The sequence below is a fragment of the Podarcis gaigeae genome (assembly GCF_964106915.1).
Source record: "Podarcis gaigeae genome assembly, chromosome: 6".
Lineage (NCBI taxonomy): Eukaryota > Metazoa > Chordata > Lepidosauria > Squamata > Lacertidae > Podarcis > Podarcis gaigeae.
The window spans coordinates 45,036,639-45,055,466 of NC_139682.1; the positions used below are offsets into that span (position 1 = coordinate 45,036,639).

Here is an 18,828-nt window from a genome sequence, read left to right on the forward strand (position 1 = left end):
CGAGGAGAAACCAGCTATAGGGGAAGCGGTCTGGACAGGTGTTAAAGCAAGGCCACCAGGGCAGCCCGGTGTCAGTTTGCTCAAACCTCTGCTGCAGCCACTATAGATCCAAAAAGGCCCAAGGAATGGTCTGAAAGGACTTAGGTACCTGCAGAGCAATGCAAGTACCATCACATGATGTAGTAGGAAGCAACAAGAGCACCAAAAGCAGCTGCTTCAGTGCTGAAGTGGACTGCAAATCGGATGGTACCATTTAACCAACACAGTGAAGGAGGCATTCAAAGGCAACTAACGACAATATGAACCTATCAAGTAGTTTCTTCAAATCACTGAAATGTCGCTGCATCAAGCCTCTGCAGAAGCAAGATCCCTAACTCCTTACTTGGAGTCAGCTGACTATGCAAGAGTCTCCTTCACAAAGCCTACAAGTGAGAGGGGAGGAGGGAGCACAGCGGCTGTGGGGAGCCAGGTGCACAACAGGCAGGGGCAACTGTTTCCAGCATTTGCTGGATCCTCCCTTCCCTTTGCATTTATCACTGGAACAGATGGCGAAAGGGCTTGGGTTAAGCTGAGGTGTCCACTGAAATAACCTCTGCAGCCTGGCTGCCAATTCAGGACCAGGCATCTGCTGCTCAAAAGCAGCTGGACACTTAAAAAGATCCTTCTTGGTATCTACTTGTGGAAGGAGGGGGGAGGGAGGAAGAATAAGCTCTTTTGTGAATGAGTCCACTGTTTTGGATTTCATACACATACAAACAGCTGTCAAGTCACCAACTGTGGGGTCATTTGCTTACTATCTTCCCAACCCTCTCCCAGTTTCAACCACATGGGACCCAGTGGCATCAAGACTTTGCTCTCCACCAGCATGGAGAATGCGATGGCCAGGTGCCTGCGACACAGTATAACAACTGGGGCCAAGGTGTGAGGGGAGAACCCATCCCCACCCCTCGATTCCCATTAAAATAAGCTTTCCCCATTTTCATCCTGCACAACTGAATGGGGCATATCCCTTTCCGCTCTTTACAGCCATGCAAAATCCAGCTGCTAGGACAAATGGTCACAACAAACAAATGTCACCAGCTGTTCAGCTAATTCAAAAAGCTTCTGCACACAATAGCTGAGATTTGGATGTATGCAAGATTCTGGTATTCCTTTCCCCACAAATCCAACATCCTTTTTTTTTTAGTATAAATTTTTATTAAGGGTTTTTACAAAATAAAGTACAAAAATAAACAACCTTTCTTTTATCTCAACAGAGTTTCATGACTTCTTTGGACTTCCTCACATCTCCCGCTGCCATTTTCATCATCATAAATTTTTCCCAGCAATTTATCATCTAATTTGCATATTTTATAACCACTTATTTAAATATAATCCTCTGTAAATTAATTTCTCTTAATCTCACTTTACATCCCATTTCGATCCGATTTTGTGGTGGCCAATTATTTATGATCAAACATCCTACTTAACTTTCCACCAAATCACAATATTTTTGTAAATAAATCTTAAATTTCCTCCAATCTTCTTCAACCCTCTCTTCTCCCAGGTCTCGAATTCTGCCAGTCATCTCAGCCAGTTGCATATAGTCCATCAGCTGCATCTGCCATTCTTCCAGAGTGGGTAGATCTTGAGTTTTCCACTTCTTAGCGATAAGTATCCTTGCTGCTGCTGTTGCGTACAAAAAGAATGTTCGGTCCTTCTTTGGCACCATCTGGCCGACAATGCCCAGGAGGAAGGCCTCTGGTTTCTTAAGGAAGGTATACTTAAATACCTTTTTCAGCTCATTATATATCATTTCCCAGAAGGCCTTCACCCTGGGACAAGTCCACCAGAGGTGAAAGAATGTTCCTTCATTTTCCTTACATTTCCAACATTTATTGTCTGGCACATGGCATATTTTGGCAAGTTTAACTGGGGTCATGTACCACCTATATATCATTTTCATTACATTTTCCTTCAGAGCATTACATGCCGTGAAGTTCATCCCCGTGGTCCACAACCTTTCCCAATCCTCAAACATAATATTATGCCCAATATCCTGTGCCCACTTTATCATGGCCGACTTAACCATTTCATCTTGTGTATTCCATTTCAACAGCAAGTTATACATTCTTGAGAGTACTTTAGTCTTAGGTTCTAACAATTCTGTTTCCAACTTCGATTTCTCCACCTGGAATCCTAACTTTTTATCCTTTTTAAAAATTTCTTGAATCTGAGCGTAGTGTAACCAGTCTCGCACTTTGTCTTTCATTTTTTCCAAACTCTGCAATTTCCAATTATTGCCCTCTTTCTCTATTATTTCCCAATATTTCGGCCATTTGGCCTCCATATTGGGTCTTTTTCGGGCCTTGGCCTCCAGAGGTGATAGCCATCTTGGAGTTTTATTTTCCAATAGGTCTTTGTATTTTGTCCAGACATTAAACACTGCTTTCCTGACAATATGGTTCTTAAAGGCCTTATTGATCTTAACTTTGTCATACCATAAGTATGCATGCCAGCCAAATGCATTGTTAAAACCTTCTAAATCTAACACATCAGTGTCCTCTAGAAGTAGCCAGTCTTTTAGCCAGCAGAAAGCTGCGGCTTCGTAGTACAACCTTAAGTCTGGCAGGGCAAAGCCCCCTCTTTCTTTCGCATCAGTTAATATCTTAAACTTAATTCTGGGCTTTTTGCCCTGCCAGACAAATTTAGAAATATCTCTCTGCCACTTCCTGAAGCACTCCGTCTTATCCACAATTTGCAATGTTTGAAATAAAAACAACATCTTAGGCAATACATTCATCTTAATAGCAGCAATTCGGCCTAACAAAGAAAGCTTCAATTTTGACCAACTGTCCAAGTCTCTCTTAATTTCAGACCAACATTTTTCATAATTATCCTTAAATAGACTCAGATTTTTTGCTGTTATGTTTACCCCTAGGTACTTTACTTTTTTAACCACAGTTAGTTCTGTTTCTCTCTGAAACCGTTCTGACTCTGCGTCTGTCAAGTTTTTTCCCAACACCTTAGTTTTCTGTTTGTTTAGTTTAAAGCCCGCTACCCGACCAAAGTCCTGAATTAATTGTAACACTCTTTTTGTACTAGATTCTGGCTCTTGCAATGTCAAAACAAGGTCATCTGCAAAAGCTTTAAGTTTATATTGTTTCACTCCGATCTGAATCCCTTGCACCAACCGGTCCCCTCTAATCAAGTTCAAGAGCACCTCCAGGACAGAAATAAACAGCAAGGGGGAAATCGGGCAGCCTTGTCGTGTCCCTTTTTCAATCTTAAACTCTTCTGTAACCACATTGTTAACTATCAGTTTTGCCTTTTGTTCTGAATAAATCGCGTCAATCCCATTTTCAAAACCCCGCCCCACTCCCATTTCCTTTAAATTCCCCTTCATAAATTTCCAAGAAATATTATCGAAGGCCTTCTCCGCGTCTATAAAAATTAGAACTGCTTTAGTGTTAATATTTGTTTGCAAAAGTTCCAAAATGTCAATAATGTTCCTTGTATTAGCAAATAAATGTCTTCCTGGGAGAAAGCCTGCCTGGTCTTTATGAATTGTCTCATTTAAAACTCTTTTGAGTCTTCCTGCCAAAACGTCAGCAAATATTTTGTAATCCACATTTAAAAGGGAAATGGGGCGGTAGTTCTTAAGTTGTGTCTTTTCAGTTTCTGATTTTGGTATCAATGTGATGAAAGCTTCCTTCCACGATTCAGGCGCCTTCTTTCCCTCCATAATTTCATTGCTGACCTCCATCAGTGGTTGAATCAAATAGTCACTTAATGTCTTATAGTACTTGGAGGTCAAGCCATCTGGCCCTGGAGACTTGCCCAACTTCATATTCTGAATGGCCTGTTCTATCTCTAGTCGTGTTATTTTACTATTCAGGAGTGATCTATTTTCTTGTGATAGTTTTTTAAGTCCATTTTTCTCCAAAAATTTTGCAATCTCTTCCTCCTTTTGTGGCCCTTGAGTGTATAATTTCTTAAAATATTTCTGGAAACATTTTCTAATTTCCACCGGGTTCTGAATATTCCTTCCTTCTATTTCCAAATTTGTTACTATGTTCAGCTTTTGTCTCTTCTTCAACTGCCAAGCCAGCAGTTTCCCACATTTATTAGCCGATTCAAATGTTTTTTGTTTCATTGATTTAATCTTCCATTCTATTTCCTGATTTATCAGTTTGGAATATTGTGCCTGATGAAGTTTAATTTCTCTCAAAATCGGCTGTGACTTCGGGTTTACTCTTAGTTTCTTCTCTAACTCTTTAATTTTCCCCAAAATCTTGTCCTTTTTCTCATTTTGTAGTCTTTTCTTTATGGCGTTCTGTTGTATCAAGAACCCTCTCATCACAGCTTTGCTTGCGTCCCAGATTGTTCTTTTTTCCACAGCAGTGTTCAAATTTATCTCAAAATAGTCCTTTATTGTTTTTTTGGCCTTCTTAATAATCTCCTGATCTCTAAACAAGTTGTCATTCATCTTCCATCTAAAGGAGCCGGTTGGTAATAATGTCATGTCCATTTTCAACGCGTTATGATCGGAGCAGGTCTTTGGGCAGATTTCCACTTTCTTCACCTTAGGAGCCAGACCTCTAGAAATCCATATTTGGTCAATTCTTGTCCAAGTCAGTTGGGCTTCAGAGAAAAATGTTCCTTCTTTCCCTAAGGGGTTCTTTGTCCTCCATATATCAATCCAGTCCATGTTGTCTGTCATTTCAAAAAAGGTCTTTGGTAGTCTGCCTTCTTTAGTAACCTTTTGGCTTTGTGACCTATCCATGTTTGTAGAAACGATCCCATTCATATCTCCCATCATAATGATGTTATCATAGTCCAGATAATCCAGCATAATCTCATGCAACTTCTTGTAGAATTCTGATTTCCCTTCATTTGGAGCGTAGATTCCTAATATCAAAATTTTCTCTCCTTGGTGCTGTATTTCAATTGCCAAAATTCTTCCATGTTCATCTTTAAATAGAAATTTTGGTGAGAGGCTCTCCTTTGCATATATCACCACTCCTCTCTTCTTAACTAAGTCCGAAGATATAAATTCTTGGCCTAACCTTTTATTTACCAATATTTTTCTGTGGAGCCTAGTCACATGTGTTTCTTGTAAACAAGTAATGTCTAGTTGCTCCTTTTTTAATATGTGAAAGATTTTCTTCCTTTTTTCCGGACTGTTGCAGCCATTTATATTCCAACTTAAAAGTTGCAGAGACATCCTGGATAGATCTGTTTAGTTTCCTTGGGATGGTATTTTGTTCTGTGAGTCTTCAGGGTTCTGAGGTACAGGCACCTGTGGTGGTTCAGGCCCTGAGGGTAGTTCAAGTCCTTTATGAAGGTCCTCTCCGTAGGCAGTCAAAAACTTATCCCTATCTTCCAAAGTTCTAATTTTAATCTTCTTCCCTCTGAAGGTAAAAGATAGTCCTTGGGGAAAGTCCCACCTAAAGATGATTGAGTTGCTTCTCAGCAGTTTTACTAAGTCCAAATATTCAGATCTAAGATCCAACAGCTGTTTAGGAATGTCCTTAAAAATCTCAATTCTTTTGTCCGAAATGTTCAAAGAGCTTCCGTAGTGCAGGCCCAAAATCTTGTCCCTTTCCTCCTTTGATCTCAACGTAATCAAACAGTCTCTGGGCCTTTCTCTCTTTGTGAGTCTTCCAAGTCTGAAGGCTGACACAATTTTAAAATCTTCCTCCTCTAGACCCCAGAACTTGGAGAATTCTTTGGTCAGAAACTCAGCTAGATTACCTTCTTCCACTTCTGGTATCGATCTTATCCTTAAATTAATCTCCCTGTTCCGAAGTTCCAACATGGAGAGATAGGTCTGATGTTCCCCAACCTGCTTACTGAGCGGCCTTACTTCTTTTTCCAACTCTCCCACTCTTTGGCTGGTCTCTTCGGCCAGTTTCTGATTTTCACCTGCAGCCTCCTTCAGTTGTCCGATTGCTTGTGCATTCTGTGCAACTTGCCCAGATAATTTGTTTAAAGTTTCTGTATTAAGGTCAATTTTCGCAGTTTGTTGGTCAACTTTCCTCTCCAAAGACTCCAATTTCTCAAGAATTCTCTCTAATACAGAACCAGATCCTCCTGAGGCCATCTCTTCTAGTTGTAAATCCTCAGTTTCTTCCTCCCCTGCCTGTGACAGGGAGGTAACTTTTTCCTCCGAGGGCAAAGTGGGCACAGATGATCTGCGTGCTTGTGAGGCTGCAGTTACGGTTGTCAGAGTTGTTTGTCTGGTTCTTAATCCCTTTCTTTTTGCGCCACTCATTCCAAAGTTATCTAGCAGTCAAGGTCAAGCTGAGTTATTCCCATGGGAAAGCTACGGCCCAGATGGTAGCAATCAAACAGAGGGCCGGGAAATAGAAAGTAAAACAATGTTTTTGTTGTAAATCCTCAATCCTCTAGGGGGAGCATAAAATGTCCTAGGAAGAAGAGTCCATTCCACATACGAAATCTGAACCAATACTTAGGGATCTTCACAAAAGTAGTTTTAGCAGAGTTGGTTTTAGGTTTGCCACAATATTTCAAGTTGTGCTTACTGGAGTTCCAAAATGCAAGAACGTAACCATTCTGAACTCCCTCAGACTGTCTCAAAGTTTAAATAGAATGTATCCAAATTTGCAGTCTGACAGTTCTACTGCTCAGGCAGTTCTGACACCTGGGCTTCTTAAACAGAATTGTAATCCACAAAGAAAGGAGTATATAAGTCCTAATAAAAGTCCAAAAATCAATTGCTTACAGTCTTTAAAGGGAAAAGTAATTTCTGCGGGTGCTCAATCTGAGCTGTCAAAAGTTCTCTCTATGCCTCCACTCCTCCTGCTCTTTGCTTTAAAAGTCAATGGCTGCGGAGGACGGACTTCCTTTTCCTCGTCTCTCCGCTTTCAGCTTATTTTCAATATTTTTAGTCCCGAAATTTAGTAAAGTCCTCAATTACTCACGGGTTGTTACGTTTTAGAATCTTGTGTTGAAGGAAGAAAGGTCGGCGCTCACCGGCAACGGCAACGCGGCTTCGCTCCGCTGAATGCGCATAGACCCACAGCGCCGCTACCTCCTCTGCGATCCGGAGCCCCTTACGGGGTTCCCTCAACGTTTCGGGGGTAGCTCCTGGCGCCCGCCGGGTCCCGAGACCGCAGGCTTCCGCTGCCTGCGGTTTTCCAGAATGGGTCTCCGCTTCGCCGTAGCGGACGACCCTTTTCCAGCGTAGCTTCCCTCTCCCGGTTAGGAAAGGGCAGCCATTACCGTTCGCGCCGCCTCCGGAAGTGACAAATCCAACATCCTAGGCCTCTTTTTCGAATTAAGTTTTCAAGTCTGACACAGGGCCAAATGTATGGTCTCTAGTCTCAATGTTTGCAGAGACAAGCATTTACAAGGGAGGACTGAGTGCTCAAACACTCTTGCATCTACGGAGTCTTCTCTTTTAAGGCCCCCTCCATTTCCAAGAAGAGTTAAAAACTGATTTTTTTGGGGGGGGGGGGACTTCAGAGGAGAGTCAGTGGGCAGCTGGAGAGGAGTGAATACAGTGGTGCCTCGCAAGACGAAATTAATTCGTTCCGCAAGTCTTTTCGTCTTGCGAGCTTTTCGTCTTGCGAAGCACGGTTTCCCATAGGAATGCATTGAAAATCAATCAATGCATTCCTATGGAAACCGCCTTCAGACCAGGTCCAGGGACAGCTTGGAGAGCCCTCTGGACCTCTTCTGAAGGCCGGCGGGGGGGCAAAAGTCTTTGTCCCCCCTGCCTGCCTTCCCGGGGGCTTTTAAATCGCCCCGGGACAGCGGATGCCCTGCCCCCCTCCGCTGTCATCCGCTGTCCCAGGGCAATTTTAAAATGCTCCCGGACGGCTTTTGAAGGCAGGCGGGGGGGAGCAAAGACTTTTGCCCCCCCGCCCGCCTTCAGAAGAGGTCCAGAGGGCTCTCCAAGCGGCGGATAGCAGCCTAGGCGGGAACTCTTCTGAAGGCTGGCGGGGGAGAAGGGCTTTTCTTCCCACCGCCAGCCTTCAGAACAGCCTTCTGAATGTTGGCGGTGGGGAGGAAAACCTTCCTCCCACCGCGAGTCTTCAAGACAGGTCCGGGAACAGAGGAGAAGCGCTGCGCACCTTCCCCTCTGTTCCCAGACCTCCCACTGCAAGCCTTAGGACAGGTCTGGGAACAGAGGAGAAGGCGCGCTGCGCTTCCCCGCTGTCCCCGGAGATTTCCCTATGGGCTTTCGTCTTGCGAAGCAAGCCCATAGGGAAATTCGTCTTGCAAAGCCGCTAAAAAATCGGAAAACCCTTTCGTCTTGCGGGTTTTTCGTTTAGCGAGGCATTCGTCTTGCGGGGCACCACTGTACTCCACTTCTGATTCTGCCTGCAAATGTTCCCTTTTGTTAGGTGTTGGAAGGACTGGCCAGGCTTAGAACCCAACTTTCCTCTTCCAACAAGTTTGGTTTGCTCTTAAAACTTCAGGGGATTATATTTTAGTTCAAATGCCCAAACTGAACAGATTAGAAAACATCCCCCGCAAAAGGACAATAAGCAAGAAACCATTTTGGGGGGGGGGGGGGAATCCAGAATGAGAACGATGGCATAACTTTATTAGAACTACAGCTCACCACTTTGCTATTGTTAGTAGGTCCTAATAAAAGGTATCGCAATAAAATGAGTGTGGGGTGTATGCCACTGACACTTCTTGTGACTGGCTCATTCTTCCATTGAAAAGGATTTGTTCTTTTTGTGTGTGTCCAGGCAGAACTCCAGATGCAGCCTTAAGAGTCATCTTCAGTTGGGCAGTATAGAAAAGAGTACATGCGGGTGGAAAAGAACTCAAATTTGCTGCCCAGCCTTGAGAATACCTACCCTTCCCTTTGAAGTGGCCTTATTTTTGCTCCCCTTTGGTCTACCGCGTGGTCTCTTGGGTGTTGGTGCCTCAGTGGGTTCTTGCTATAGAAAGAAATAACATTATAGTCAGCAGCAGGCCAATAAAGAGCAGATATGCCTGCACATCATCCCAGGCAGATTAGGTTCTTTCTGATTCCTTCCCAGAAGCTTCAGTAACCAAAGTAAGAAATCCCACAAAACTACAGCAAAGGTTTTTTGGGTTTTTTTTTAAACAAGTGTGACATCTACTGGAAAATCACTACAAAGTAATTTCTGGTATTAGTCCATCTCGTTAACAGCTAGAAATGATGCAAAGCTTCACGTTAAAGTGTTAACGCCATACCTACATATCAGTCTTGGTTTAGGCAAAGAATGTGCCCCATAGTGCTTGAAGCACAGTGCTGGGAGATGCCCCACTGATGATTGCCTGCACACCCTCAGTAGCGTAGGACACACAGATTTTCCTCTCTGCACACTGACCAAGTTGGTGCTTTGCAATGCAGTGGGCACAGCCTTCGATTGCAGAGCTGTTTGCTCTGGGGCCTGTATTTCTTCAGAGTTCTCACAATGCATGGTGAAAGGCAAAGATCCACTCAGACTGCATGATGAATTGGTCACAAGACACATGCACAAGCTTCGTAACTCTTATGACACAGAAGGCATTGCCCCTTAAAAAAACAACCAACAACTTGGTAGAACTTTTTTGAATGGGAAGTAGTAGAGGGTGGAAAGAGACAAGCTGCTTTTCTATATAAGCCATGAGACCTTAAGACAAAAACCTTTTCTGTAAACTCAGGAGTGTACATTTATTACTTTAGACACCCACCCCAATGCACAAAAGCACAGCCTGGACACCTGGAGATTCATTCGTATATTGCGAATTATATCAATTCTGTCAAGTTAAGCTTCACACAGCTACTGTTTTTAATTTCCCCGTCACATTCCATTTATAGCTGCGGCTAATAGCCAATCAGCAATACACCAGCAGCCCTGTCTTCCCCTTCCCAAGAGTAACAGTCTCATTCAGAGAGCTCAGGCAGATGCAGGGTGGATAAAAATCAATGATTTTTAAAAAAATGTTTTTTTTTATTATTTAAATCAATTTTTTAATTTACATTGGATTTTTAAAATAAAACGCTTTTGGAGGAAAAAATCTTTCTAGTTTTCTATTTAAGTTACATTATAGTCCAAAGGCTATTCAACAGGAACTAAGGATTTGTTTTAAGTTTTTCCTGTGTGCTAAAACTCAGGCTAAGTTTTTTTTTTAAATTGTTTAACCACATCAGTTAACAAACATGGATACATATGTTATAATGTCATTGTTTTAGTTAAATAAAATGTTATTAAGGAAATGATTATTTTTCTCCTTCCAATAAAATACAGCAGAAAAGTTGTCAAAAAATAAACACTTAACTTATTAAACCTCACAATAATTTCATAATTATCTGTCTATGTATTTCTAATAATATAACCAAATCAGTATTTTTTATATAACTGTAAAAACTACTCTGGGAATTTATTATTCCAAAAATGAAACCTTCATCTGGTTGTAAATATTAAGATTATACAAGCAAGAATGAGTCTTTCTGTAAAAAAATTGATTTAAATCAAGTCTTACTGACTAGTGATTTAAATTGTGATTTAAATCAATCTGATCTAAATCAAATCCACCCTGGGCAGATGGGAGGAGGAAGATGGCACTGCTGCCTCTGACCAGCTAATAGAAATGCCAGATGTAGCAGCTAGGTTTTGGTTTTACTTCTTCCACATATGACCCACAGTAACAGAGGTCAGGACCCGATATTAGAATGGAGGAAACCACAAAAAGATTTCTATTTCACATCTATCAGAAAATAAATATATTAGAATATGGAGAAAACAGCAGACGCACAGAAGGATCCAGAAGACATCAACTCAGTGTTAAGAGTATCGCCACTCAAAGACAAAATTATGTTTAAGCTCCTGTGGCAGGTAATCAGTTTGATGGGGAAATATTGGCAATTCTTTCAACCCAGCCTTATTTTAACTCCAGCTACATACAGAAGTTACTCACGGGGCCAATGCAAGGATGAGGGACCTGTGGCCCTCCAGATGTTGGACTAAAGCTCTCATCACCCCTGACCATTGGCACATTGGAACACATTCTTTTAATACGTTACGAGCTGCCTTGGGAGGATTAGCCATGAAAAGAGGTCAACTAAAATAAAAGTGAAAAAATGAAATGCTGGAAAATGCTGTTGGGAGTTGAGTCTGGCACCATCTGGAGCCCTAATGGAACCCAATTCTAGAAGCATCTATACATTTAGATGAAAGACACCCTTTCAAACATACTGCAGTGAAAAGGTTAGTGCCATCACTGAGTGACAACTTGCTCACTTCCAATGACTGATAAGTTACCTAACACACATATCACAACAGGCTTGGAGGAGGCAGGAAGGGTCACAGTCATACAGGTGGCACATTTCTTAGAACGTAAGAAAACTAGTCCTTTTCACCACTAGAAAGCAGGCATAAAAAGGTACTGTGGGGCAGGTTTTATACGCCACTGCAGGCGGCACTGACACCAATCAATAATACCCATCAAGAAACCACAGAAAAGGAAGTCAAGAGGGACAGAGGACAGTGAGCTCAAATCACAGAATGATGACCTGAAATGATGAAGGCTTGTGGCAGAAAGATTCCTTCAGTTAGAACCTGGTCTTTTTAAGACTCACATAACAGGGGATCATGCAACTCAACACCTTGAGGAGCTCCAGAGCTGAAGCCATCTCTACAGGGAAACTCAATTTTCCCTAGAATGAATAGTTACGGTAAAGGGAGGAGGGGGGACCCTGCTGGGATGCAGAAGGCACATAAGGGTAGCAATATCAATTACAGGTAGGCCAACTATCATTTTGTGGCTCAGAAGTCTTCTGAATACACAGCCAGGGAGGACAACATTATGATGATTACAGAGCACCAAAGGATCCCCATGAGATTCTTTCAGGCAGTCATGTCCAAGGTGGAGAGGGGGTGGGAGAGAAGTCACTGGTTAAATTTTCTATAATCTGGAACGCAGGAGCGGGAGATGTGAGGAAGTCCAAAGGAGATAAGAAAATATGTCATGATATGTAATATTTTTGTTAGTTTATTCATATTGTAATTAAAAAACCCTTAATAAAAAAATAAAAAAGAGAAGTCACTACTTTGATTATTGCCAACATCAGGCAAATCTGCCCTTCCCCCCAGAGGACAATAAAAAGCTGGTGTCCTATTGATCTCCTGCCTCATACTATACCAACAACTTTCCTTTACGTGGTGGTAGTGCTCCTCCACATTACCCTTTTACCATGTTTTAGCTTTCTCTAGCCGTAGTCAATGAGACGTGATAAAGCACAGCTTGCAAAACGTGAAGGGAAGCTTTCCACAAACCTGAGGCTTCTTCCTGGGCCGCCCTCGTCCTCTCTTCTCAGTTACATCCTTGTCCTGTTTGGCAGCCAGGGGCTGGCTCGACTTTGCACTGGATTCACTCATCTTCATTCTTTTGAAAGGCAGAAATAAAAATAAAAGTTAAGTTACAGTAGGTGAAAACTCCCATGATGTAGACCAGTTGTACTCTCGGGGCCAATCCAGTCTCCAAATATTGGCCTGGCAACTGAAAGTAGATTTTGTCACACGAACTGGCCACCTCAGGATCATCAGACTGCAATTTATATTAAAATTGGCAGCAAGGGCCCCACTGTTGAAGCCTATGCACTCTGACACAGCTGAGACCTTATATAGAAAAATCCATGGAGATGAAGTGTAGACTTTACAATGTGAACACAGTCCCTCCCCCCTTTATGAGTAAAACAGCAAGTAGTATTTTTATTACACTGATCAAAAATCTGATAGACCACCAGTATCAGATAAAGTCGGGGAAGGAAGGCAGCTCAGTTGCAGAGTACATGCCTTGCATGCAAAAGGTTTCAGGTTAAATCCCTGGCCTTTCTAGGTAGGGCTGGGGGGGGGGGGGGACTCCTGTCTGAAAGTCTGGAGAGCCACTGCCAGACAGTGCAGATCATACTGAGCTCGATAAACCAATGGTCTAATTTAGTAAAAAGCAGCTTCCCATGCTCCAGAATCTGTATATGTGGGTCAAATGTTTTATAGAAAGAAATGGGAGCTCTAGAACAGGCCTGTATGACTCCAGACCCATGGACAGATATGGATCTTAGAGAATTCTAGTTGTCTGCAACTTGCTTACACCTCTCCGTGACACCTTCTGTGGCTCTCATATGCCCATTAACAGGAGGGAGTGGGGAAATGCTTGCATCACTTTGCCTCCCCTTTAATTCAAAGGCATATGGTAGCACTGTCCTGTTTTGCCAACCAGTTGCAGCTAGGTTCCCATAATTGAGAGCCTGCCTCCATCAGAGAGGCAGTTCACGTTGGGACTCATCTTAAAACGTAGTGCATGAAGTAGCCGAACATGTCTGCAAACACACCATCCCACTAGATACAAGATCCAGGACTGGTTACAACTCCCTTGACTGTAAACCTGGGTTTGCTACCAGTGGAAACATCTGGACTGGAGGAGGATTGGATTACTTATGGGCAGCTGTAAAGTTCAGTAGAAGACAGAGCAGAAAAGCACTTGAAGTCTAAAGGAAGAAAGCAGGGGTAGATAGGGATATAAAGAGACCTGTGGTAGTGTAAAAAAATAAGAAAAAGTGATAGGATAGGTAGAAAAGAGGAAGTTAAATAGTTCTGGGAGAGAATATGCTATAAGGAGCAGAGGAAAAGGCTAAGAGTGGACTCAAAAGAAAATATGAGGTTACAAGATGACAAAATTCCTTGTTCCGTTCACGCAGAAGGGATCCACAGAGTCGTGGCCCACAAATATAATTATTATTACTAATAGCTCATGATATCTTGAGAAAGCAACCATTAACACTCCAGCCATCAAAAGGATAATCTCAAGTTTCATGGTCACAACATTACCTTCACAGCTTCCCTCAGCACTCTGTGCCTCCTTCCTTACCACCATTGTCTTACACTGGAACAATGGGCTCCCATGAGTAATACCAGTAAATATTGTGGAAGCAGGCAATTACGATGGGGACTCACACCGCTCTTTGGAACAATGACCAGTGTTCCAAAGAGCGGTGTGGGAACCTGTGTGCCTCCAGATGTTGACGGACTGCAACCCCCATAATAACCCTAACAACTGGCCAGACTGGCTGGAGCTCAACAATATCTGGATGCCCCCATGTTCCCAACCTCTGATGTAATGCAAGACTCACCTCTACATAATGCACCCTAATGCAGCAAAACCCCTTGTTTCAAAGGAAGCACTCAGATTTGGACTTGCTTGTCACAGTAAGGAAATGCTCTAAACTGGAGGTCAGTTCTACACCCATGCGTGTGCCTTTTAGATTAAGATTAGGAACACTTTTTACTGATGATCTCGGGGAACAACTGGCACTAATGAGGGAGCTGGATGAGAAGGAATTGATGAGTGTCCCCTTTTCAACCCTACTGTTAGTTGGTCCTAATAAAATTGAAGGAAGAATCAGGCACAAGGCAGGGCTGCTGTTTTGAACTAGCCTAGGCTTATTTTTCTCTTGAAGGCCAGAACCCATGCATACACTGTGCCCACTATCACCATGGCAACACCACCTTGCTCTGGGTGGGGCAGGAGTCATACAGAGTTTATTGTGCCCCTGGAAGGAATGAGAAGAGGAAATTATCATGAGATTACTTTTTTGTGTGCTGTAGAGCTAACAGCTTGGGGTAGGGAAGAGAAGATATTTATTGGGGAAAAGATTTAAACCCTAGTCCCCCAAGTGCTCCACTCACAGCCTCCAATTTATGATAACAATGAATGTGTCAGGATACAGATCTAGTCATAGGCTTTTGTGTCATTTGGCCCTTAAGCACTCTTCCCCCATCAACTACCTCCCCCTCACCTCAAGAGAAGTCAGGATCAAACAGGGATCACAAATAGGGCCACAGAAATATTGACTACCTGCCTAGCAGTTGCCATGGTGACCCCTTGGACCAGGAGTCACTACACAGCAACTCCCACACAACAAATACCACTGCGTCAATCTGAAATGCTACTGGAGGAAGCACCACCCTGCTTCCAGTTCTAGAAGACTGGTATCCCCAACTTCACATTTAGTACTTGGTTAGCTGGACAATCTCATTAGCCAGAGGTGGTTTCTGGGCAACTGAAGTGCAGCACCTGAACAAAAAAAAGAGTAAACATGGAATTCTTCTATGAACCAGAATAGATAGAACAGCATTATATTCTCTTTTCTAATAGCATAGAGAAATTTCCAGCATTTGTACACATTTTGAGCACAGATGTGCTTATCTAGATGCAGGCATACAGATTCTAAGAAGAATGGAGAAAAAACATTGAGGGGGCAGCAGTTCAGAATGGCATCCTCCATCATCTTACTAGAAAAGCCTTATAGGAATATTCTGCTATAGCCGAGGAAACCCAAACCAGATGAGAGGGCTGTGATGACCAAGGAGAGTTAGGGCTCTTGGTATGCAGTGGTAAAAGATTTATAGGGGGCGAGAGATTTATAGCAACTGCAGGAAAGGGCTGGGCCAGACCCGAGATCCAGCCACAAAGGAACACATAAACTCGGCAGTGCCAAACAAAGGCTGTGTTGTGTATCACCTCCTTTTATTGCTACAGCAAACATGTAAAGAACTCAAGTCATATAATAAAAAATACACTAGAGAAATGGAACCCATGGCCCTGCAGATGTTGTTGGACTACAACTGCTGCCAGCCCTGACCACTGGCCAGGCTGGTTGGGGTTGATGGGAGTTGTTATCTAGAGGGCCTCAGGTTCCCTGTCCCTGCCTTACATAAATCAAAGTTTATGTCTTCAGTTGATGCTTAGTCTACGGCAAGGGCAACATGAGATGGGTTCTCCCCATGTGAAGGTTTGAAGAATGTGACTATGAAATCTATGAACTTTTGAACCGGATTCACAAACCCAGGTAAAGCTGTACAGTGGTACCTCGGTTTAAGAACAGTCCAGTTTAAGAACGATTTGGTTTACAAACTCCGCAAAACCGGAAAGTGTGTCTCAGTTTGAGAACTTTACCTCGGTCTAAAATGGAATCTGAACGGTGGAAGGGCATCGGCGGGCAGGAGGTCTCATTAAGGGAAGTGTGCCTCGGTTTAAGAACAGTTTTGGTTTAAGAACGGACTTCCGGAACGGATTAAGTTCGTAAACCGAGGTACCACTGTATTGCCATTCATTCAAAGCTGTATGGACTTTCCAAACTCCACCTGTAGCTGTCTATGGAAGCCCAACTTTTACATTTTGACTCTTATTCCTAAGTGTATAGCAAGCAGATAAAAAGGCTCCAACTATGTTAAGGCTAAGATTATGTTAATGAAACCGTCCTCACAGCTTGTAAACTAAAACGTTGACAGAGGTCCATTTTCTGACCAACGTTACATTTATTTTTAAACTGCAGAAAAATCCTAATCTGCCCATTATAAGGGCTTTTAACAAGGCTGCTAAGTGTTATTTCAGGACTTGGAATTGGCAGCTTGCAGGATGTAGATATTTCTAGGAATAATGTTTAAAAATAAAAATCTACCCTTGACAGACGCACAAACATTGAATACATAGTTTTTTTACAAATATGTAAATTGACTCATGTTCAGTTATGGAAGTGACTCATGAGTTTAAAAACATCCTCAAGATTGTTGTGTGTGGGGTTTTTGTTTTTTTTAACAAAAAGCAACAGACTCATATAAACACTCTTTTAAAACTTTAAATATTTAAAAGGCACTTTATGACTGCAATTCTACGAAACCTTATTATGGAGTAAGTCCTACTGAAATTAGTGGGACACTTTTGAGTAAGCTAGTTCAGGGTTGCACTTAAAGTATTTGCTTTCAGAAACTCAAATATGTCAAGAACATTGCAGTGTTATGGGTTTCAGTGCAGATAAATAGATCTGCTCATCAGAGACTAAACCACTGCCATCAGATCACATTCTGGAAGCATCAATACATCTTTGAGGAAGATTGCACACCTTCTATTTGAAAAGCCTTGCAGGCTAAGCTGCCGTAAGTGCAGAATGTTGCTGGTCCTATAAAATAGGTTTCTCCACAGTGGGAAACTCTTGTAGAAGACTGGGCAAATATGGTCTCTTTTTGCTGCAACTCACACTCAGCCCTGATCCTCTATCCACTGCCCACAAAGATTCCCTTCCTAGTACAGAATAAGAGACTCTCACAAAACTGAAGTATGCAGCTACAGTATCGTGACACTCTACATGTATTCTGAATAGAAGTGCAGATTGGAGATTGGGGTGGGGGGAACCCAGACAACTACAGTGGTACCTTGGTTCTCAAACGTAATCTGTTCTGAAAGTCCGTTCCAAAACCAAAGCGTTCCAAAACCAAAGCACGCTTTCCCATAGAAAAGAATGCAAAATGGATTAATCTGTTCCAGACCTTTAAAAACAACCCCCAAAACAGCAATTTAACGTGAATTTTACTATCTAACGAGACCATTGATCCATAAAATGAAAGCAAAGCAATAAAAAATGTACTGCAGTCACACAATCAGTAGCTGAACTGGGTTCCACAATGTCACACACAAAAAAACTGCAAAAACAAATACGCAAAATAAATAGCAAAAACAGACAGATCTCAGCATAACACTCAAAACGGAAGTGTGGCACTCAAATTGGAAGCATAACACTCAAAATGGAGCATGTTTGGCTTCCAAAAAAAACTTTGCAAACCGGGACACTTACTTCCGGGTTTGCAGTGCTTGGGTTCCAAGTTGTTTGAGTACCAAGGCATTTGAGAACCAAGGTACCACTGTAACAAGATATATGGGGCATACAAGCTGGACATAGAAATACAGTGATGAAGTTTATCCAAGAAAATAAACTCTGGTCTTTTGTGAACCTCTCCTGTAAGGAGTATGTGGTCTGAAGATTTTGTCAGTTCTTAATGAGAACATTACTATATTTATTACAACTATCATAATTGGCTTTAAATATTTTATAAATCCAAATAACATATTTGTCAACAGAAAAATAAATGTAATTGGGAGAGCGTTCTAGTGTCACGCTACCACCACAGAAAAGGCCTTGTCTTTTGTGCTCACAGTAACAAATTTCCTGAAATGATCAAAGTATATGCACAAGTACTAAGAACTCCAGACCCTCCAAGTGTCCCTATTTTCCAGGGGCTGATTTAGAGAAGCCAAATGGTATAATTATCATTATGAAATGGGATGTCCCTATTTTCATTGGAGAAATGTTGGAGGGTATGCAACTCTGATGGTAATTTCATTTGCAGAGAATCCATTAGTTTGTGTATATGTCTGTCTAGTGCCCATGTGATTCAGATAGAACTACAACTTCACTGCCTAGCAATATTATCAGTTAGTTAAAATAAGCTGGTACAAATAACTGCAAGTGAGAAGTGTTATCCAGATTTCTAGTATGACACGCTCAAATCAGCGTTATTGAGTTGAACTGTAAAAGCTAGTGCTATTCCGATTTGTTTCATATATGTAATTCTCTAGTAGAGAAAGAAACGACTCATTTAAAGTTAGATCATGCAGTTGCCTCTAGAACTTTGTTTCCTATCAGAAACAGGACAGTAAGCTCTCTAATTTCTACCTTAGTGGGTCTACATCACACTTGGCATCTCAACAACCACAATTGTCCTTGGGGTATAGACTAACAACAGGATTAGTAAGACTGGGGTGGCTGAATTGGTATAGCATGGGGCATTTAATATCAGAGATGTGGTCTTGAGACCCATGCGGGGCAAAAGATTCCTTCATTGCAGGGGGTTGGACTAGATGCCCCTTGTGGTCCCTTCTGAATCTATGATTATATGACTTGGTACAATGATTTATTTATTTATTTCTGCACTACAATACCAATATGCCAATTCTGTATTAACAGCACCCCACAAATAGAGTTGCCTTTGGGACCACAAGCAAACCACAGACCTGTTT

General features: G+C 42.1%; 1 protein-coding gene across 6 annotated transcripts in view; it reads right to left on the reverse strand.

Moving 5' to 3' along the window:
* HMGA1 (high mobility group AT-hook 1) overlaps nucleotides 1-18,828 on the reverse strand; it is a 31,063-nt gene that overhangs the window by 9,551 nt on the left and 2,684 nt on the right. For 3 of the 6 annotated variants that reach the window (XM_083745143.1, XM_083745139.1, XM_083745138.1), the window contains 2 exons: nucleotides 12,252-12,360; nucleotides 8,820-8,903 (listed from right to left, as the gene is read on the reverse strand). In XM_083745143.1, the coding sequence (XP_083601269.1) occupies nucleotides 8,820-8,903; nucleotides 12,252-12,359 (192 nt within the window). In that variant the 5' untranslated portion in view covers nucleotide 12,360. Of the gene's footprint in view, nucleotides 1-8,819; nucleotides 8,904-12,251; nucleotides 12,361-13,802; nucleotides 13,928-14,104; nucleotides 14,705-14,829; nucleotides 15,051-18,828 lie in introns of those variants that run through there. The other 3 variants (XM_083745140.1, XM_083745141.1, XM_083745142.1) reach the window with 3 other exon arrangements.